General features: G+C 34.9%; 1 protein-coding gene across 1 annotated transcript; it reads right to left on the bottom strand.

Annotated features, from left to right (window-relative positions):
• Positions 1 to 3,822: 3,822 nt before the first annotated feature.
• On the bottom strand, positions 3,823 to 20,820 carry LOC306887840 (uncharacterized protein; the record flags this gene model as incomplete). Its single annotated transcript, XM_079445840.1, has 34 exons — positions 3,823 to 3,995; positions 4,082 to 4,280; positions 5,294 to 5,364; positions 6,063 to 6,617; positions 6,712 to 6,748; positions 7,398 to 7,433; positions 7,601 to 7,681; positions 7,966 to 8,034; positions 8,154 to 8,222; positions 8,359 to 8,427; positions 8,530 to 8,598; positions 8,735 to 8,803; positions 8,874 to 8,942; positions 9,928 to 9,996; positions 10,107 to 10,178; positions 10,326 to 10,394; positions 10,492 to 10,563; positions 10,663 to 10,731; positions 10,807 to 10,875; positions 11,317 to 11,385; positions 11,470 to 11,538; positions 11,769 to 11,837; positions 11,917 to 11,985; positions 12,550 to 12,618; positions 13,112 to 13,165; positions 15,474 to 15,518; positions 15,604 to 15,648; positions 16,317 to 16,343; positions 16,443 to 16,487; positions 16,574 to 16,627; positions 16,705 to 16,764; positions 17,196 to 17,216; positions 19,060 to 19,619; positions 20,694 to 20,820. The coding sequence occupies 34 exons, from the start codon at positions 20,818 to 20,820 to the stop codon at positions 3,823 to 3,825; spliced, it is 3,369 nt and encodes a 1,122-aa protein (XP_079301966.1).
• Positions 20,821 to 22,246: the final 1,426 nt, after the last annotated feature.

The following is a 22,246-nucleotide window of genomic DNA, read 5'->3' as shown; positions in this document are numbered from 1 at the left end:
TAATTAGCTGAAAAATTAACCAAAATGTGAGCTGAACTGCACTGATATGGTAAGTCAAATTTGTCTGTAACAGAATAATATATTCCTATTTTTTTCAGCTATTTATGGTTATATTGCATTTATTTTCCTTTTGTTCAGGTGTCTCAGCACATGTCTATTATGTGGGATATTCCTTGGTTTTGTCTTTGTTCAGCAACTCATGAGTGTTAGATTTGACCTACTAGCATATCCACATTACCTTTCCTCTCAAGCCAAGAGTCATGCATGGAAAAAGAATGGTATGTTCTTTATTACTTTTGTCTTTTAATTGTCATATTTTGCATCATATTTGCTTAGTATTTACAATATCAGTCGAAAGTTTGGACAACCAATCTTACATTTTTATTATTACAATTATTTGTCCTATGTGCTGATAGATTTAAAAAGATTTAAAAACAGAATACAAAAAAAACGAATTCAGTTTTTAATTTTGTAAAGAAATTAAATTCTGTGGGTGGTTAAAATAAAAAAAAAAAAAAAAAAAAAAAGCATACTATACTGCTCAAAAGTTTGGGGTCAGTAAAATGTTTTAATGTTTTTGAAAGAAGCCTCTTCTGTTCACTAAGGCTGTGTTTATTTAATCAAAAATACAGTAAAAACAGTAATATTATTACTGAAAGATTATTAAAATTTAAAATAACTGTTTTTTATTTAAATATCTATTAAAATGTAATTTATTGTTGATGTGCAGCTGAATTTTCAGCATCATTACTTCAGTCTTGAGTGTTACATGGTCCTTCAAAAATCATTCTAATATGATTTGCTTAATATTTATGTAGAATGAAATATATTTTTTCGCAGTTCTTTGAAAAACTATTTATTTGAAATAGATACTGAAATTGAATTAATTTTTGCTGAATAAAAGTATTAATTTTCTTTAAAAAAAAAGAAAAATGTGCCTGACCTCAGATGTTTTAAATGGTAGTAGGGGGTGGTGGCGCAGTGGATAAGACACATGCCTTTGGTGTGAGAGACCCGGGTTCGAATCCACTGTGAGACACCAATGTGTCCCTGAGCAAGACACTTAACCCCTAGTTGCTCCAGAGGCGTGCGACCTCTGACATATATAGCAATTGTAAGTCGCTTTGGATAAAAGCGTCAGCTAAATGAATAAATGTAAATGTAGTACGTTCAATAAAGTGACTGCTAGTGCATGTTTTGCATTAATGTCCTAGATGAGCTGGCACAGTCCCTGTTTTCCCGTGTGCTGTGCTGGATCATGATGAGGCCATGATCCACCCTCAAAAGATGAGGATCTTTTGAAGAAGCTCCAGCATGTTCGTACCACCTGGGCTGTACTGTAACCAGGTTCTGTACATGAGCTTGCAGAGCTCCGACTTCCCCACCGTGGAAGACCGTCTGGGCCTTTCAGTACATCCATGCCCACCACCTCCAGCACGCCGACTGGTTCCTCAAAGCCGCCGCCGACGTGTTTGTGATGGTGGAAAACCTGAGATACCTGCTTTCCCAGCATGACACGAAGAAGCCCGTTTACCTCGGCCACAGGTTCCGGCTGTTCGTCCCTCAGGGTTACATGAGCAGAGGAGCCAGGTACGTTCTAAGCCGAGAGGCCCTCAGGAGATTTGTGCAAGGCTTCAGTACGGGACGCTGCGAGCATTTCAGCTCCGTGGAGGACATGGCCTTGGGCAGGTGCATGGAGACCATGGGAGTGAAGGCCAGGGATTCAAGAGATCAGAATCAATGGGAAACATTTAATCCCTTTAGACCGGAAAATCACCTCAGAATGGAAAACAGGTCAGGGGCTACAGTTACAACAAACCCAGATGGGTGAGTGCCAGTTTCTCATTGAAAATATGTGTAGGTCAGTTAACCCTAAGCTCCGCCCCCGGTTACTGTTGCTAAGACATTCGATAGGAATGAACGGGAGATTTACATGAAGTTCACTAGAACAGGAAGATTTACGTGATGCATTTTGAGTTAAATTTGAAAAAAAAAAGAAGCTTGATATTATTATAAGTATTATGATTATTATTATTTAGGCTGTGAGACATTGCAAAACTTTTATCCCCCGTTTCTATACACAGTTATTATATTAACTAAAACTAAATTCATAAACTGCAATAAAAAATAAATACAGCTGGTTGACCAGTGCAATATTTCTTATTTTTATTTAGTTTAACTTGAAATATTTAGTTTAACTTATATATATGTGTGTGTGTGTGTGTGTGTGTGTGTAAATATATATATATATATATATATATATATATATATAATTATAAAAATGACAAAAACAACACAATTATTAAAATGAAAACAGAAAATGTACAAATAAAAAATAATTCAAAATATTAACAAAAACTATATTAGTGTCTCAATGGTATTGAAATATTTATCATATTTCTTAGAGCCAAGTTGCATAAACTATATATCAGGCATTTATGTAATACATCTAATTTGTGCATTAATGACTATAATATTAAATAGTTTACTAACTACAGCAAATCAAGTACCTGCACGCCGTTGTTGTTGTCTCGTCTCCCCTCAGATGCGCTGCAATTGCGATCCTGCGCGCAATTCTCAAAACGTCTGTTTATCGGGGAATCCGATATTACAAAACCGATATCCGATTATGTAAAAAATGCTTAAATATTGGGAAAAATATCGGTAAATCGATATATCGGTCGATCTCTAGAAATAACACTGATCAAAATCAAGTCCAATGTGTTGAATATTTAATGTAAAATTCAATTTCAATGTACACAAACATACAGATACTTGCATCAGAAAAATGTTTTATCCAGTTTGATAAAATCCCACCCTACATTTGATTCTTGTTGAATATACTGTTTCACTCAGAAATACATAATTTTACAGAAAATGGTTTGCATACATTGTTTCATGTTGAAATTTAAGTGTTTGACATAAAGGTCCTTTTGTTTTTTTGATATAGCATAAACACTTACATTAAAATAACAGATTTTTAAATGTAAATATATATTTTTTAATTTTATTATTTTAACTATAATTTCAGTTAGTCAGAACTTGTTTTTTTTATGTTTCTTTGCTCAGCAGCATAATAGAGCAGTATATTCATGCTCGAATTTAAACATTAAAATAACTGTAAATATTAAAAATAAGTGTATATAGGAATTGTGTACATTATAGTTTGACTTTTGTACAATGACCCTTTTGGATTGTCTAAGATTACGCAAAACATGATGAATCTGTTGTTTACTGATTTTTGTCTTTCTCCAGGGTCTTGACTGATCTCGTTTCATTACATGCGGCCTGCAGACATGTACATGCTGGAGTATGTCACACATCACCTGCGACCATTCGGATACAAGTACAGATTCAACGCTCATCATGAACTAAACAGCACCAGTGAGCTTAAACCACAATACAAATACAACAGACAAATATAAAAAAAACCTACAAAGACGTTTAATGTGACCAAAAACGAGTTTGCATGAGAACATTTGATGGTAAAAGATTACAGACTGTTTTTCTGTTTGAATATTTGTTCATTTCCTTCATCAGGAAATAGTATTTTTGCTCAAAATAGTGTCGGAATATCAATAGCATTTTCTCTGAGCCAGAATTATTCATACATTTCTTTCAAATAAAAGCACTTGATATTTTCTACAATATCATATAAATTTATAATTATATAATATAAATCGATTCATTTGTTGATTGTTCAAGTTGTTTCAAATTTAAAAAAATATTCACAGTAAAAAATGTTGAATATTAAAAGCTTATGTATATTTAAATAAGAAAGAGCATTTTTTAGTATCAGGTTCAGTGCTCTAATGATAAGACTTACATTTTCACGCAGGATTTTCTGCAGGCCTGTTGAGTGTCAAATTGGTTTTTGTTGCCTTGGCAACCTCCGAACCAGAACTGAGCACATGAATTGGCTTTTGGATCAAAATACCATTTAACAACATACTCTCGACACGGACCGGGATCCAGAGGCTGTAGGCATCCCTCGTCTGACAAAAGAGAGAGAAAATCGTATTTACCAGAAGTCAGAATTGCAGTTATTATTTGTATTGTATCACTTTTGAGCAGCATATACCAGCAGTAAAATCATCCTGTATGAGCAGCGGCGGCTCAGTCCTGTATGTGTCCTGTTTGGGCCGGTCCAAAGACGTGAGAGAGAAATCCGGGAGGAGGTTCAGCTCGTCTCTTTCCAGATATGGTGCTATAGTGCCAATAATGTCAGTGCTGTCTGCTTTGGGATCATAGTAGGGGAACAACTCTCCAACTGCACCTGGCTGATTTGGTTTAATTTAAAAATATTAAATATGTATAATTATGTTTGTATGTGTTCATAACTAGAATACATTGATAATAACAGATGGAATGTTTTTGTACACCACAAAACTGACAAATGTGACCCTGTGCCACAAAACCAGTCACTGGAGTATATTTGTAGCAATAGCCAAATATACATTGTTTGGGTCAAAATTATAATTTTTTCTTTTAATACAAAAATCGGATATTATTAGGATATTAAGTAAAGATCATGTTCCATTGGGATATTTTGTCAATTTCCTACCGTAAATATATTAGAACTTCATTTTTGATTAGTATATGCATTGCTAAGAATTTAATTTGAACAACTTTAAAGACAATTTTCTCAATATTTTGATATTGAGATTCCAGATTTTCAAATAGTTGTATCTCAGCCAAATATTGTCCGATCCTAACCAACCATACATCAATGGAAAACTTAGATGTATAAATATCAATTTTGAAAAATTGACACTTATGACTGGTTTTGTGGTCCAGGGTCACAAATGATTTTTAAAAAATACAAAATAATCCAAATATATTAGTCTGTCTATGAATTCATAAAAATGGCATGCATAAAATTAGAAAAAAAATTAAAATAATAATAAATACAGAGCATTTTTATGGTATTTCAATTAAATAATTACTAGCATTTTCTCAGCGAACATCATTTAGCTTTTAGATCAAATATGGCTTTTAGATACATAATGTTTTTAAAACCGAAGCAAGTGTAAGTCTCTAAATTAATATAAAATCATAAAAACTGCATGTGTAATAATAATTAGAAAATCATTATTTTTAAATAATAATACATTTAAATAAATATCACAATGCAGAACTTTTTTGGTGTTGTTGTTGACTATTTAAAATCAAATATGGCACCTCTATCCTTATTTAATAATGATGATGATAATAATAATTAGTAGTAGTAGTATTATTATTACTATTAATTTTTAATATACAGTTTTGGTGACTGAAGAGTTTGTGAGTTTACCTTGGAGGTAGTGCTGAATATCGATCCATCAATGTTCTCACAGATCTCTTGAAGCAGTTTACTTTCCACATCTAGACCACAGAGACAGAAAACATGCATTTAATTAATGTGATCCTGTAGCTAAGGCAGGTCAAAGTCATGGGTTTGCTGTATGTTTGTTAAATAAAATAAATAAAGTATTAAGGCATTGCATTTTAAACCATTGCTTCATACCAGTCATAATCCATAGTCACACTTCCTCCAGTGAAAAAGTCCATCTCCTGTTGTCCTCTCACATCAAAATCCACCAACAAATGAGCTTTTTTGGACTGTTTTCATTTGTAAACATTGCTTGAACTGTGCAGATTTCTCTCCTGGTTCAGACGAGATGACTTTTTCACTGGAGAAAGCAGTATTATGAATAGAGGGCTATGTTAGCTAGAAGCAACGGTTTGAAGTTAAAAACGTCTTAACTTTTGGATTATGATGTTTTTATCAGCTGTTTGGACTCTCATTCTGACGGCACCCATTCACTGATGTGTTGTAATGCAAAATTACTCCAAATCTTAATGAAGAAACTACATCTTGGATGGCCTGAGAGTCAGTTATTTTTTTAGCAAATTTTCATTTTTGGGTGAACTGTACAGCACCTTAAATCTCCAGAAATACTGCCACAAAACATGATTTCTATTTTCCTCTTGTTGCAACTATTTGTTCAATTCTCAGCAAATTTTCATGTGTAAATGCTGATACAAATATTAGGCCTTTTTTTGCAAATCAGCAAACATACCAGGAAGCATTCTGAAGTCCTCTATGGAAAACACGTGCTCTTCGGAGGGCGGCGATGCTATTGACTTCAGCTCCTGCTTAAAGTCATCATAGATGGGGTCGCTTTGATTCACCACTCCTATAACCAACATGGTGATATTGGCCGAATGGGCCTCTCTGACCGCATCCTCCAGCTTCACCGTGTCCCTATGATCCGTCTGGCCGTCCGTAATGACCACAGCCACTTTCCTCACACCGTGCCGAGCAAAGCGGAAGATCTCATTGGCCTTTCTGATGCCACTTCCTGTGTAAGTGCCCTCCCCAATGTAGGGCATCCTGCGCACGGCTGCTTTCACTTCATCACGACTTAAGCGCTTTTGTATGCTTGTGACCACCAGGTTAATGTGGCTGTAGAGAACCACGCCGACTCGCGTGACCTCCGGACTGACTGATGCGCGGTCGATCAAGGTGTTCACAAAGTCTTTAATGACCTGAAAGTTTTCTGGGCCGACGCTCTCAGAGCTGTCAATCACAAACACCAGCTCCAGAGGCCGTACTCTGCATATCTGGCCACAGCCTGACAAAAGACAATAAATCATTCCAGCCAAATCCGTTTTGGTGTGATTCACCACAAAAAAAATCCAATTTAGCAAAAATATCTGCACACTTACCACAAATAGATCGGATTAAGCTGATTATTTCCTCTCTCTGCAAAATATATAAAAATCTTATTTCTCTTTCACACTAGCTAGTAGTAGTGTTATTGTAGTATTAATTATATACTGTACTATGATTGTTCATTTATAGAATTAGCTTTTAGTTTTTATATTTTCAGCTTTCATTTTGATTTTTTCAAGTTCGAGTAATTTAGTTATTTGCCTAATAACCTTTAATCTATTATTACTTTACTAATTTTAGTACTTATTTCAGCAACATTTCTTATTTTCGTTTTTTTATTTAGTTTTTCACCTAAGTATTTTGTATTATTTCAGTTATATGTAGCATATGTACAAAATGCTCTGTATGCCTTAGTAATCTTTATTATTAATTATTTTTTAATGTTATTCTTTTACTACTTAAACTTATTTCAGTTAGTTAGTTTCTAATTTAATAATTTATAATATAATATACAGTATATATACCATTATTTTATTTTTTTATATGTTAAAACACACTGTAAAAATCTACTATATCCCATAATTCAATGCACTGGACTTTACCTACCACTTAGTCAAATCATTTTTATACAAAAATGGGATAATAATGCATTTTTTAACTGGCATGAGGTTATGCAACAACAGCATAATATTATTATTATTATTATTTGGCAATTTTTTATTGACATCTGTGTACATACCGTGAGACCAGGTTCTCCTTTTGTTCCTGTATTACCCTGCGATTATAAAACACAATGTTCAGTTGTGTTAAATGTAGTTAAATAATGCAGTGATGTGTCTTAAGCAATGCTTGGAATTATCAGCTATCATAATGCTTAAAGATTAAAAAGCACGTCTCGTGTGAATGATTGATGATCAAATTTTCCCTCTCGGTTCTTCTCACCAGTGGTCCTGTAGATCCTGGTTCTCCCTGACCTCCCCTGTCTCCTTTACGTCCTTGTGCTCCGGGTAACCCACGATCCCCCTACAACAGAGTAGTTACATCAAAGGAGCTTTACACTGACAGTTTTGGTCATGTTTTCAAGTCTGACATGACGCAACATTTTCAATTGCATGTAAGTGCATATACTGTAAGTTTGGCATTATAAATCACCAGTTTTGTGTGAAATAGTGGTTAACATTTCAGTTTGTGTTTGATGGAAGAAAGAAAGTCCTACAGGTATGGGATGACATGAGAGTGCGTAAATGTAACTGTGTGAAGGATTCCTTTAATGATAGCTGTACAAAATATAATATGACTCTCCTGACCTTCTGCCCCGGCAGACCCTCTCCAGGAAACCCTCTTGGCCCCTGTAAACCCTGATATCCAGGATCGCCCTGTACGGAAACAAAATACATGTAAATTAAACAGTTTGAGTATTTCACTGTTATACATCATGCTGTAATGAGTTTCTATGAATACTGTATTCTGTTGATACGCCTCAGATTCCTGCTACCTTTGGTCCTTGTATGCCCTCTCCTGGTAATCCTGGAGGACCAGCTGGACCAGTCTGACCTATGGAGCCCTGCAGACCACAAAAACACTTCAGAGCACACCTAAACATGTATGCAAACACATTTAATGACTCAGCAGTGTATTATCAAATCATGGAGTGTTGATTATGATATGCATACATGTATTCTACATATTATATTTCCTACCTTTGGGCCCACTTGCCCAAGACCTGGTGCTCCAGCAGGCCCTGGGGAACCTGGAGGGCCTCGATCCCCCTGTGACAGAACATATCAATTCATCAAATGCTTTAATAGATTTTTTTCAGATTCAGATGTTTACATTTTCTGAAGAAAACTGGTGTTAAGCAAGCACTTTACCTTTGGTCCAGGTAAACCTGTTCCCTCTGGCCCGGTCTCTCCTGTAAGACCTGGCAGACCTGGTGGCCCCTATAAATCACATGGATGAAACATACAGTATATAGTGCAAATTATACTGTTATATTCCCAGCTGGTATGTCAGATTAAACACAAACTGTATAAATGTAACATTTGCATGAATAATATTATTTGTAATGATATTTACAGGTAGGCCGGGATAGCCTTCTCCGTTCAGCCCTGGAGGTCCAATGGGTCCTCGTAGCCCTATTTCACCCTAAAGACAGACAAAATGCATTATCTTAAAAAAACAACAGCACAGGTTTCTGCTAGGGTGTCACTCGTACCTTCGGCCCTGCAATGCCTATCCCTGGTTCTCCAGCAAGACCCGGTGGACCGACCGGCCCTGGATCTCCCTACAGGACGATGAACATGGTATTGAGATCTCATAATCAATTACATACACATATAGCCCAAACAGTATTTAGACATTTATGCCACATTAACAATATATGAATGAATATTTGAAAAAAGTTGCAATGGAAGTAAATTGGCCTTTATTCAAGAGCAATGTAACAAATAACGTGTTGGCTCAAAACTAACTAACTAAATAAATAAATAAAAGAAACAGTTTGCATCATTTTTTACTTCTGATTAAATTGTTCAACCGACAAACTACACTGAGTTAGAAGAACTTAACCATTTGTAACATAAACTCATATTTTTGATTATTAACCAATTCATATGATTTTTTCAGTCCAAATCCACAGCTACCATAGCACCTGCTAAATGTAACTTATTTAGCATATATACTTAATTAACAAGTATGTTACTTGTCACTGGCATTAGTTTAGTCATTGCTAAGAAAGCCTATAGTGATTAGCTTCATGCAGTCTACTCTTCAGCACAATGGTAACCACAAAAACTTCAACATCACAGAATCTCTTTCAATTGTCAAAAATAACAGCATTAAACACTAACAGGGCTTTCCTTTCACTAAAAAACACATATAATAATACTCATTAAAAAACATTTATTCTCCATATATAGTCTTGTGTAAAACATACCCAATTTCCAAAGTTAACAAGACAATTTTATTGTTACTACAACTTAATTTTTAAAGGAGTTCAATTAACACAGATATTTGAGTTTAAAGTACACACAATATTAAGTTACTGTAATAATCAACAGAACATAATTTTTGCAACTTAAATTATTAAATTAGATATTTAACTTCCAACCATGCCTTTATATAAATTGTGGTAAACAACCTGAATCATTTTTTAGAGAGAGAAATGTGTGAAAAACAGACATGTATTTTAATTTTCAATTCAAGTCAATAAAAGTCCATTTGAATTTAATTTATTTTTGTTTTTAACCCCGAGCATTTCTTAAACATACCTTAGGTCCCGGTATGCCCCTGCCTGGAGGCCCAGAAAAACCTGGAACTCCAACATTCCCTGGTTCTCCCTATTTTAAATCAAAGATATTGTAACTCAATAGATTTTAAGTGAAAACTGGCAATGACAAAGACACAGGTCTTTTCTTTGTGTGGTATAAGATGAATGGATTGTTTTCACCTTTGCCCCTGCTGGCCCAGCTGGTCCCAATGGTCCTGGCTGGCCTCTGGAGCCCCTCTCCCCTCGAACCCCCTATTGAAGGAAGATACAGCCTATTTAGTACATTTAATGTGGGATCACGTCATTTTAGATCCTGTAATGTGTATATATACATATACAATAATGTTTAATACTCTTCAGTTTTGTCTGAAAAATCAATAAAGCACATCCATACGTTACCTTCTCTCCTGACAGGCCTCTTCCTGGAGGTCCGTCTTGTCCTCTGGGTCCTGGTAAGCCTATATCACCCTAAAGTAAACAAGATATCATACAGTCTATTATAAGATTTGAATATTTTTTTATGTAAAGCTATCCCTCACTAACATGCCATTAAGAGCATTCTGACCTTTAGTCCCATGGCTCCATCTTCTCCTGGTACACCTGCCTCACCTTGTAAACCTCGTAATCCAGGTTCACCCTACGGCATCAACCCATAAATACAACTCTGATTTCACTATTTGATACTTTATTCTGTTCTCTCATGTCATGTAACAGCTTAGTTGAAATGACAACTCACTTTGGGTCCTGGTTCTCCAATTCCTCTTTCTCCAGGGGCTCCACGTTCTCCAGAAAAACCCTGTTCTCCCTGAGAGGAAACAAAACGAAAACACAGTGTAGACAGACAGATGGATGGATGGATGTTTGTATGGTGTAGTTTTACCTTTTGTCCCGTGAGTCCTATCCCAGGATTCCCTCTTTGACCAATAGGACCGGCAGGTCCCTGATTCCCCTTTAGATATAAAGATAAAGGTGACAATTAGGAAAAGAAGTGGTTGCTTGGGTCTTGGTGGTTCATCAAAAATTTCTAGTGGTTACTAGTGTCTTCTGGGTGATGTCTAGGATATTTATTGTGGTTGCTTGGGTTTTTGGGTGGCTAGCTGGACATTTTCAGTAATTGGTAGAAAGTGGTTTTCAACTAGTTGCAAGTGGCTCTATTTGCACGTTTGCATTCATTTAGAAAAGTAATAGCACACTTCTTCCAGCAAGCATGATTTCAGGTATCATTCATGTCTGTAGGACAAACCATGCATGTTGTTTAGGGTTTAATCAGATGATTAACCCCATGTATGATCACTAGTGAAGCTAATAGTGAAGCTTGTGTCAGCTACTGTAGCACTGCTAGTACAGGAATATTGGTATCAAAATGTAAATCCAGAAAAATAACAAATACTTTCTCTCCTTGAATCCCCCTGCCAGGCATTCCTAATGGTCCAGGTGATCCAGGAGGTCCCGCATCGCCCTACAAGGACGCATTCAGGGGCTAAATTAAACGCATAATGGGCTTTTACATAGACATGTTAGCTCTCACACAACTGTGACATACCTTTTCACCTTTAATTCCATAACCTGGGGGTCCACGTCCACCTGTAGCGCCGACATAGCCACGGTCACCCTAAGACACAAACATTCACACGTAACAAAGTGATATATAAATGTCTTTGTTCAAACAACCATTAAAGGGAAATAATAACATAGAGGTCTGAGCTTAAGCGTAAAGGTTCTTTATTGGCATCACTGGTTCCATGGAGATTCTTTAACATACATGGAATATTTCCATTCCACAAAAGGTTCCTTTTAATAGAAAAATATTAAAATGTTCTTATAACAATTAAAGCTGCTCACCTTTGGCCCAGGAAGTCCTTCGCCTGGAGCTCCTAGGTTCCCCTGTGCTCCTGGTAAACCTGAAGGACCCTGTATTGATGCGTGTATCATTATGTCATTATAATCTACAGATGCATGTTTAAAAGTCATATGAGCTGTTTTTACTTACAGGTTGTCCTGGCTGACCTATGCCGACCTGACCAGGAAGACCTGGTCTTCCTGGGTTCCCTTTGTCTCCCTAGAACAACCACACCACAAGTAAGCATAAGAGATCTCAAGAACTGAAAAAAAATACAGTGTTTTTTACAGTGTGATGTGGAAAAGAACATACTAAAACAAGAAAGTATCTCAGACTGTAAGTCACAACATCCCATAGAAATGAAAAATCACTAATGATATCTCTTTTTATATTGTAGTAAAAACAGTAATATTGTGAAATATTATTACAATTTCAAATAACTGTTTTATATTTTAATATATTTTAAAATGTAATTTATTTTTGTGATGCAAAGCTGAATTTTCAGCATCATTACTCCAGTCTTCAGTGTTACATGATCCTTTAGAAATCATTCTAATAGGCTCATTTGCTGCTAAAGAAACAATTATTATTACCGTATTATCAATGTTGAAAACTTTTTTTTCCCAAAATGTTTTGATGAATAGAAAGTTTGAAGAACAGCATTTATTTGTAATGGAAATCTTTTGTAACATCATACATGTCTTTACTGTCACTTTTGATCAATTCAATGCATCCTTTCTAAATAAAAGTATTCATTTCTTTCAAAAGTCCTGAGAAGTTTACCTTTGGACCAGGGAATCCGACTCCAATATCTCCCGGTGGGCCAGATGCACCAATCAGCCCTCGATCACCCTAGGAACAGTCCAAAGGTCAGTGATTCATTTGGATCTTCATATGAATTTAAAGTTAATGTAAATTTAAAGCTGATATATTTTTTGCTAAATCTCAGTCATCTTGGGTACATGTAACATTGCTACTTTTACTTTAAGTCGTAATATACATAACAATAGCATAATAGCATGGTGAAAGGGTTCAGTAAGTTTTCTCTCATATTTATTCCAACTGACATTTACAGAGCATAAAGACACCCCTTGTATCTAACAGTTTAGGGGTTCTTTTCCATTTGAATGTGCTATTATATAGTTGTCAGATTATCAAGGCACTCTTTGTTTAGCTTCCGGGCCAAACACGAAAGGCAAAAGATCTGCATTTAAACCGACATGGAAACATGTAAAGAATGACATAAAATGTCATTCTTTACCCCCAGATCTCTGTCTCTATTTAAGTCACAAATATGTCAGTTACAGACGTCTCACTGGCAAAGAAATGGAAGATATGATCCTACTTTAGGTCCTGCTGGACCCTCTTGTCCCTGGTCTCCTAGAGGCCCTTTCAGACCCTGGTAAAATAATGAAGAAATAGGTTGAAATTTATGTTGAAATTTTACTAAAGGTAGTTCAGCCAAAAAAAAAAAAAAATGATGTAGATGAGTTTGTTTCTTCATCTAAACAGACTTGGACAAATTTAGCAATGCATCACTTGCTCACCAATGGACGTTCTGCAGTGAATGGGTGCCGTCAGAGTCCGAACAGCTAATAAAACCATCACATTGATCCACAAGTAATCCACATAACTCCAGTCCATCAACTAATGTCTTGTGAAGCTAAAAGCTGTGTGTTTGTAAGAAACGATTCCATTGTTAAGATATTTTAACTGCTAAATGTTTACTTCTGGCTAAAATAGTCCTTAATTCCATAATTTATAATAACACTAAAACATTTTTTGCTTGTAAACAGTGCGTTGAAGTTAAAAATGCCTTAATAATGGATTTGTTTCATAGAAATACACAGCATTTCGCTTCACAAGACATTAATTGATGGGCTGGAGTGGTGTGGATTACTAGCGGATTATTGTAATGTTTTTATCAGCTGTTTGGACTCTCATTCTGACGGCACCCATTCACTGCAGAGGATCCATTGGTGAGCAAGTGAAGTAATGCTAAATTTCTCCAAATTTGTTCCGATGAAGAAAAAAATAAATCTACATTTTGGATGGCCTGAGGACTTGAGCAGCTTTCAGCAAATTTTCATTTTTAGGTGAAATATTCCTTTTACAATTCTTCAACCATATGACTAGATGCAATAAACACTAATAATAAAACAAAGGATGATATGGCATTTTTAGGCTGCTAGATGCCTATTAAAATGTGGGTTTTGACGGACTTGATCCAGTCAATCTGAACTATTCGGTCTCTTCACTAATCCCACTGCACAAAGTCGTCCTCAGAAAAAGAATAATATCCTGCAAGCCTGGATTCACTGCTTTACATGTGTACATTAGCATAGGATTACGAGCGATCTGCCGGTCACATTCCATAAGTGCAGGGTGGGGAAACAACCACTGACTGCCATGATCGCCACGTTTGTGATGAGACAACTTGTGATTCAACTAATGCATTTCATTTTATATTTATAAATGGATATATAAACTGTACAAAGAGATTTTCGAGATTATGACATTTGTTGGCTGTTTTGAGCTTTAAATCTTCTGATTGTCAGCATCTTACTCAACACTTCTGTATATTTTTTGGTACATTTTAAGTTTAATTAAGCTTAATGTTCTTGTTTATAGATCAACTCTGTCTAACAAAGTTTTTCAGTAAATTAACACAATATAGCAGTTGGGTACTAAAATGTGTCAATTCTGCACTAGAATTGTTTCTTTATAAATAGTGGCATAAAAAGTAGTTATATTCATACAAATTTTTGTCATGAAACTCTAGACGGCGCAGGCTGATAGGTACTAATTCAGTCAATCACATCATTATTCACATGGTTTCTTATTGCATCAGCAGCCAATGAGCTCGCTGCTCAACATTCGAATATTTGGCTAGTGTTTGCTGTTGCTGTTGCAGTGCAGAAACCCTGCACCTTCCCCAACTCCACCTGTATAGATGTTCCACGGCGTAATTTCATGTATGTTACATGGGGGTTATTTCATATGCATATGTGCAGCAGCAGTATTTTATACATGCTCACAGCAGCATGTCTGTGGATGTACTGCCAATAACACTCACAACCAAGACCAAACACATTAACATCGCCACGTATATTGGCATGCTAAACTCTCCGAGAGTCATGACAGAACTGCAGTTATTTATTTTTTGGAAGCATTTATATAATATAATTGTACATATATGGACAAATAATGCAATTATCATTTATACATAATGTTAACAGTTATATTCTAAATGTAAAGAAAAAGAATGATGAGAGATCAACTTTTAAGGGCAACATTGATTAAAATTCATAAATACATAAATTCATTCAGTGTGACTGTCTGTGAGATATGTTATAATTAAAGAAATAACATATTATTTTTGACTATAATTTTTGGCTGCTCTTGCAAAATATTTCCCAAATGTATTTATTTATGTATTTATTTAGTTCATTCGTCAAAAATCTATTTTGATATTGGAGCTATTTTGTGTAAAAAAATTTAAAAAATATTTCATTATTTAGAATATAAATACCATAGAGAATATTATGCCACCTTTACAAAGACTTGTACAAGGTTTACAGATTCAAATTAAATACTAAAGCAACTGAATAAGTATCCTACAGTATAAAACAGTGTATACTGATTCAGCTGAAACCTTCAGTGTGGCATATAATATGTCATGTAAATGGTAAATGTTTATACTGTGCCTGCTCTCCTCTGGGGCCCCTCGGCCCTGGAGGCCCTTCGGTGCCCTGTGAAATACAATAAAAACTATTTATTAATCATGAATTCTGTATGTTAGAATATGAATATTTTAGGTCAGTACAGAAGACGTACCGTATGTCCCTTTTGTCCTGGTGGTCCACAGTTACCTTGATCTCCCTAAAACATGACTCAGGTCTTAGTGATTGCATTGTGGAACAGAATGTGTAAGAATAGTGATAGTAGCATTAATAATTCCAGTGAGAATATATGAATTTTGCAATCTTATTATATGTGCACAATATTTATTTTGCATACACTACTGGTAAAAAAAGTTAGGAATAATTAATATATTTTTTAAAGAAGTCTCTTATGCTCACCAAAGCTGCATTTATTTGATCAGAAATACAAATATATATATATATATATATATATATTGTAAAATATCACATTTAAAAAAACCTGATTATTATTTGAATATGTTACAATAATAAATGTATTCCTGTGATGCAAATCTGACTTTTCAGCATCATTACTCCAGCCTTCAGTGTCACATGATCCTTCAGAAATCTAATTTGCTAATCTGATGAATTTTAAATAGAAAACAATTATTTTAATATTTTATTTTTGATCAAATAAATGCATCCTTGGTGAGCATAAGATACTTCTAAAAGCATAAAAAATCATAATATATTCCAAACCTTTGACTACATTATCCGATTTTGTGACAAAACATTTCTCTTTCTGATCTGCCAGCATGAGTCATCAAGATTATTCTGTATGTAGCTCTTAACGAATTCATTGCAATAATATATGTATATGTGAAATATAAATCTCTGAGGTTTCACCTTATCACCTTTGAACCCAGGTCTTCCCTGTGGATGAGGAACCAGGAACAGAAACAGTGTTGGTCAGAAAGTCATTGATAACACAGACTATATGAAGTGACCATATGAAGATGTGATGTAGCCTACCTCTGGACCATTGATTCCTGGAAGACCAGGTGCTCCTGTTTCCCCCTATAAAACAGGTCAGACCAACGAGTCAACAACAGTAAACTACAGATCTAATAATCATAATTACCAGTAATTATTTTCACTCTCACCCTTGAGCCTTTTTGACCAGGTGCTCCTTCATAACCTTGCTCTCCTTTTTTACCCTAAACAAAGTAGAGTTTTTTTCATGAATGACACTAATAAATGAAAATGGCCTCAATTTCATCCTGGCGATACTCACAGGACCTCCTGGAGGACCGCGTTCACCTTTCTCACACAAACACACCGGTGGCCGAGGACACTGGCAGGAGGAATACAACCAACAGATAGTTTGCAATCAGCATTTTTAAATGAATTCACCCAAAAATGAAAATTCTGTTATCATTTACTCCCCCTCATGTCGTTCCAATCTAGTATGAGTTTATTTCTTCTGTTGAACACAAAAGAAGATATTTTGAATAATATTGGTAACCAAACGTTTGACAGTATCCATTGACTTTCATAGTAATTCTTCCCCTACTATTGAAGTCAATGGGGGCCAACAACTATTTGGTGCTTCAAAATTCTTCAAAATAACTTTTTTTTTTTGTGTGTTCAAAATATGAAAGAAACTCATACAGGTTTGGAACGACACAAGGGTGAGTAAATGATGACAGAATTTAGAATGAACCTTTTTTGGTATAATATGCTTTGTTTAGTTAAATCAGATATTCTTGATAGTCCAGTACTTACTTCATTCTTTGCAATTATTTCCTGAGGAAAAAATGAAAGGAGAAATAAGAATTAGAGCACAAATCACAGTACCAAAATGAACTCAATTTATTGTCAAATCCCATGCATGGCATGGGAAACTGATGCATTTCTAAGAGGCCTGTATTGTGCGATCACAGACAGTGCTTGACATTTCATGAGCGACAGCCCCCTGTGTGTTTCTGTGGAAAATCCCCCACACCCACTGATGTGTGAACCATGCCTCAGGAGTCACGATAGCAGACTGAACACTGGATGGCAAACCCTCACTAATCAAATCAAATCAAATCAAAGCATCTGTTATCTGACCCAAAATAGCAGCAACATTTCCTGTAGGCTGGAATACAGAAATAGAAAGCATTTCAGCTGGAGTTCCCAAATATGCAATATGGGTGGCTGCTTGGTGGTTTCTTATTAAACTAAATCACAGGTGTGTGTTAATCAGCATTTGGCATTGTCTTTGAAAATGGCTATTCAGAATTTAGAAAAATGGATGGCTAATATAGTTTAGATTTTTAAATGATACAATCAAGCAGTTTAGATTTTAAACAATCAAGCATTTTAGATTCAGAATTTAGAATTATCCAAAACTATTCTGTGTTAGACGGTTTTTAATTTTCATAGTTTCTTTGTGTTTCTTTTTATTATTTTTATTATTACTCTTACTCCAGAGTACTAGTGGGCCATTTGTGTTTTTACTTGTTTGTTTGTTCATTTCCCTCTTTAGGTCTAAGGCTGCACAGATAATTAAAATAAAATCGAAATAAAAATATATTACAAATTATATATTTCTAATATATTTTAATAATAATTTTATATTAGTTTTGTAATATTTTATACTTTTTAATTAGAACAAATTTTCTGTTGCACAAGGTGATTTTGTGTTTTATATATATAAATAATTTTATTTTAGTTTTTATTATATTTATAGAATTATTTTAATCTATTTATATTCGATTTTTAATAAGATTTTTAATAATTATAATAAGTAATTGATATCATTGTGTTTGCATAGAAATTATATATATATAAGTTATATGTGTGTGTTTCGTGAAATATTACATTTTTAATATTTTTATTATAGTAATTAATAATTTATGTTAGCATACTTTGTTCTGTTGCACAAAGTGATAAAATGTGACCCTGGACCACAAAACCAGTCATAAGGGACAACTTTTTCGAAATTGAGATTTATTCATCATCCGAAAGCTGAATAAATAAGCTTTCCATTGATGTATGGTTTGTTATGATAGGACAATATTTGGCTGAGATGCAACTATTTCAAAATCTGGAATCTGAGGGTGCAAAAAAATCTAAATATTGAGAAAATCGCTTTTAAAGTTGTCCAAATTAAGTTCTTAGCAATGCATATTACTAATCAAAAATGAAGTTTTGATATATTTACAGTAGGAAATTTACAAAATATCTTCATGGAACATGATCTTTACTTAATGTCCTAATGATTTTTGGCATAAAAGAAAAATCAATAATTTTGACCCATACGATGTATTTTTGGCTATTGCTATAAATATACCCCAGCGACTTAAGACTGCTTTTGTGGTCCAGGGTCGCAAATCTTGATTTTATTTGATGCAAAATGCTGATGTATCTCAATAGTGATTGAAGTGGTGTGCATATCTTAATTTTTTTATTTATAAAAAAAAGTATTAATTCAATGTCTCAATTCAGCATTGACTGTTTTTGTTTATTGTATTGTGCTATTTGAATGCATCTTTTATATTCTATTCTATTTTTAATTGATTAGTTATTTGTATTTATAATATGGGCTCCTCATGCCTGGTCTTGCTAAACCTAATGAGTCTGACAGATGAAGTGAATGTCTCACGAGCTGCTGCAGGAGCCGTTCCTCCAGTTTGGGGTCAGTTAGGCTGTGGAAGTACTGCTGCGCTGGGCTGCTGGCTACGACCCGCAGTTTGGCACTGTTCACGTTGTCCTTTGCCAAGCTTGATAAGCCAATTGTGAAGATCTTTATGTTGTGGCCTTTGGCCTCGGCGACCGCCATCATGATGTCAGGATTCCGTGGATGGTCGACGCCGTCGGTCATGAGCAGGGCGACCCTCACACTTTGCTCCTTGGTCTCACTGGTGAAGAGTTGAGTGGCGTTGGATATGGCGTATGTGGAGTACGTTCCCTGGCCGATGTAGATGGCATCCTCCAATCTGCTGAGGAAGACGTCAAGGTCCTGCCAGTCTCTGAAGTGCGGGTCGATATGGACAGAACTGCTGTAGTAGATGAGCGCCATGCGGGTTTTCAGATGCCAGTCAGACACCTGCATCTGCGCCACTCGCTTGCTGAAGGAGCGCACAAATGCTTTCTCTCGATCGAACAGAAGGCCCTTCGCACTCTCTGAGCTGTCCAGGATGAATGCGATCTCTAGTGTGCATACTAACTCTGAAACCAGAAAAAAAACATAAACACACTTTATTGGTATTATCTATTATGGTTTCATTGGACAAAATTATCTTTATAGTGGAAAAATGAAATGTACTTGAATGGTTCTTTTAGAATCTGTTCACTGAGAGGTTTTTAGAGAACCAAAAATGCTTCTTCTGTGGGATCGCTTTGAAAAGCCCGACGTATGAAATAATAGCCAGAATTTTTTTAATGAAACAGTTTCTAGTGAACCTTTAGACAAAATATTTTTAAAAATGCTTTAATGAGTTTGTTTTGAGTAGTGTGATATAAGAGAATATGGAGCTCAAAAGGAGGAAAAACAGCTCTCTGATATTTTTAGATTTTTAGATGAACAAAAAAGTTTCTTAAAATCCTGATGATCGTATTTGATACTCCCATTTTATCATGTTAAAAAAAAAAAAAAAAAAAAGGGAGTATGGATAATAAAGTAAACCTGAAGCTGTTTAAGTCCAGTAAGTGTTCATCTTGCAATATTACTAAAGATATAAAAATTATATAAAAATTATTCTTGTTTACTTTATAAAAATCAGTAAAAATTTCACAGCAGAAAAGATGGAAGAAAGGTGGAAGACTTTACAATTGCAATAAAAGGCCTTTTACTTGTTAAAAAGTTTAAACTAACAGAAACAGAAGGCATGTAGTAGATTGTGTACAAAAGGTTTTTTAGTGCAGTTTTGATCATGTTGACCATTTAGAGTGCTTAGACATTTGTGTATCAAATATGATACAGTAGGCTTTATAGGGTTTAGAGTGATGGGGTACAACATCTGAGACCACTCGTGAAAATTATTTTATTTAGCCTTTTCTCTAATTGAGTCTAAAAAGTTCTATTATCATCATAACAATTCGAGAAAAGTTTAGCCTATCTGGTTTTTCTTGAGACTTTTGGACTTTTCCTGAAAAAAAAAAGTATTTTAGTTATTCCTATTGTTGTCTAGAAGAAACTATTGAGCTATCTAACATCCTTTTTTTTTTTTTACATGCAATACTAAGCCAACACAATAAACGATACTCTGACACTGAATGAAACACTGATGCGTTTACCATTGTCCTGTTTTGTGGTGAGGTTCAGTGTTTCTCCAGACTGTCTTCTGTTCTGGCATCTGGCCGCAGGTACAAGCAGCCAAAGCAGCAGGCACAGAAAAAACCCTTTGGCCAGGCGTTCATTCATATCTAACCTTAAAGACAATCAAAGAAAAATCCTTCAGACCTTCTGTGCATCTTTAAAATGTGTTCATGGTGCATATTGTGCATTACAAAGTGACTAAAAAAAATTATTTTCTTGTTTGATGAATCCACACTTTTAATGCTAGACGTTCAACCTCAAGCTGGCCCTTGGATATTTTTGAACAAATGTACTAAAGTTTAATAAATCAGGCGATGAATCAGAACTTGTTCATCAAAACACTTTAAACAATGACATGCATATTGCTTACAGATCAAAGACTAATACAATTCCACAAATACATCATGCAATAAGGTCAGATGCAACTAATATCAGAACAATAATATAAAGAAAAGATAACGCACTTACCTTGTCTGTTATGCAAATCTCGGGAGTATCCACATGCTCATGTATCCTGTATGGAGCACATTCTGTTCTGACTGACTTCAGTCCTGTGCTGAACATCAGCCCAATATCACAATCCCAACAATCTGATGCCTGACTGAACACACACACACACACACACACAGACACGCGCGCATGCACACACACACACACACACCCTGTATAGCACAGGACAGCCATAATTCTGGTGTTTCAGGCTCACACTAATACAATGAAATACATTTATAATACACCTATTGTATTATAGAATAAACATATAATAAATACAGTTTATAATATATTTTGGTAATGCAGTGTGATGTTGAACAGGAGTTAAGCAATGTAAACTTTCCACTCTTTTCTCATGTTTACATGTTTTGGAGATGAATGCTGAGAGATTGTTTGGAGGACGATAACATTTTCCCCAAAAGCTTCTGTTCCTTGACAACAATTCATATAAACGGCGCCCCGTGAAATCTGGAAAACATGCAGGAACCTCCTGAGATGTGTGACTCATCTGAAGTGTTCCAAGACTTTTAAAGACACATATTTCATTAATTACTCATCCTCCTGTTGTTCCAAAACTTGTTTGCATGTATTGTTGTCAATTTATTATTTTTGACTTTTTAAAAAAATATTTTTATAGCATTATGAAGTCACATAAAAACTTTCACTTATCACTAATTCCAAATAAGCTATTTGTTGTGATTCTTTTGTCCCCCAAAATGTTTGAGATTTACATTAAAATAACATTATCACTAAACTTCGCATGAATAAACCTGTAGAGGGCAGTGAAGCTTTCAAATCAAAATTTAATCTAGAGCTTCCACCACATAAGAAAAGATAACAAAATGTGAAATTATGAGATACTAAAGTCATAGAAAGTCATAATTATGACACAAAAACTCAAAATTTCGACAGAAAGTCAATAATTCTGAAATAAAAGGTCACAATTGTCACAAAAAGTCAAACATTTTGACAAAAAGCCTTAATTGTGATGAATTGAGACATTATAACATTATGTATGACTATAACATTAAGTCCTAAT

This window comes from Barbus barbus (genome assembly GCF_936440315.1).
Source record: "Barbus barbus genome assembly, chromosome: 21".
NCBI lineage: Eukaryota > Metazoa > Chordata > Actinopteri > Cypriniformes > Cyprinidae > Barbus > Barbus barbus.
This window is presented reverse-complemented; position numbering and strand designations above follow the sequence as displayed.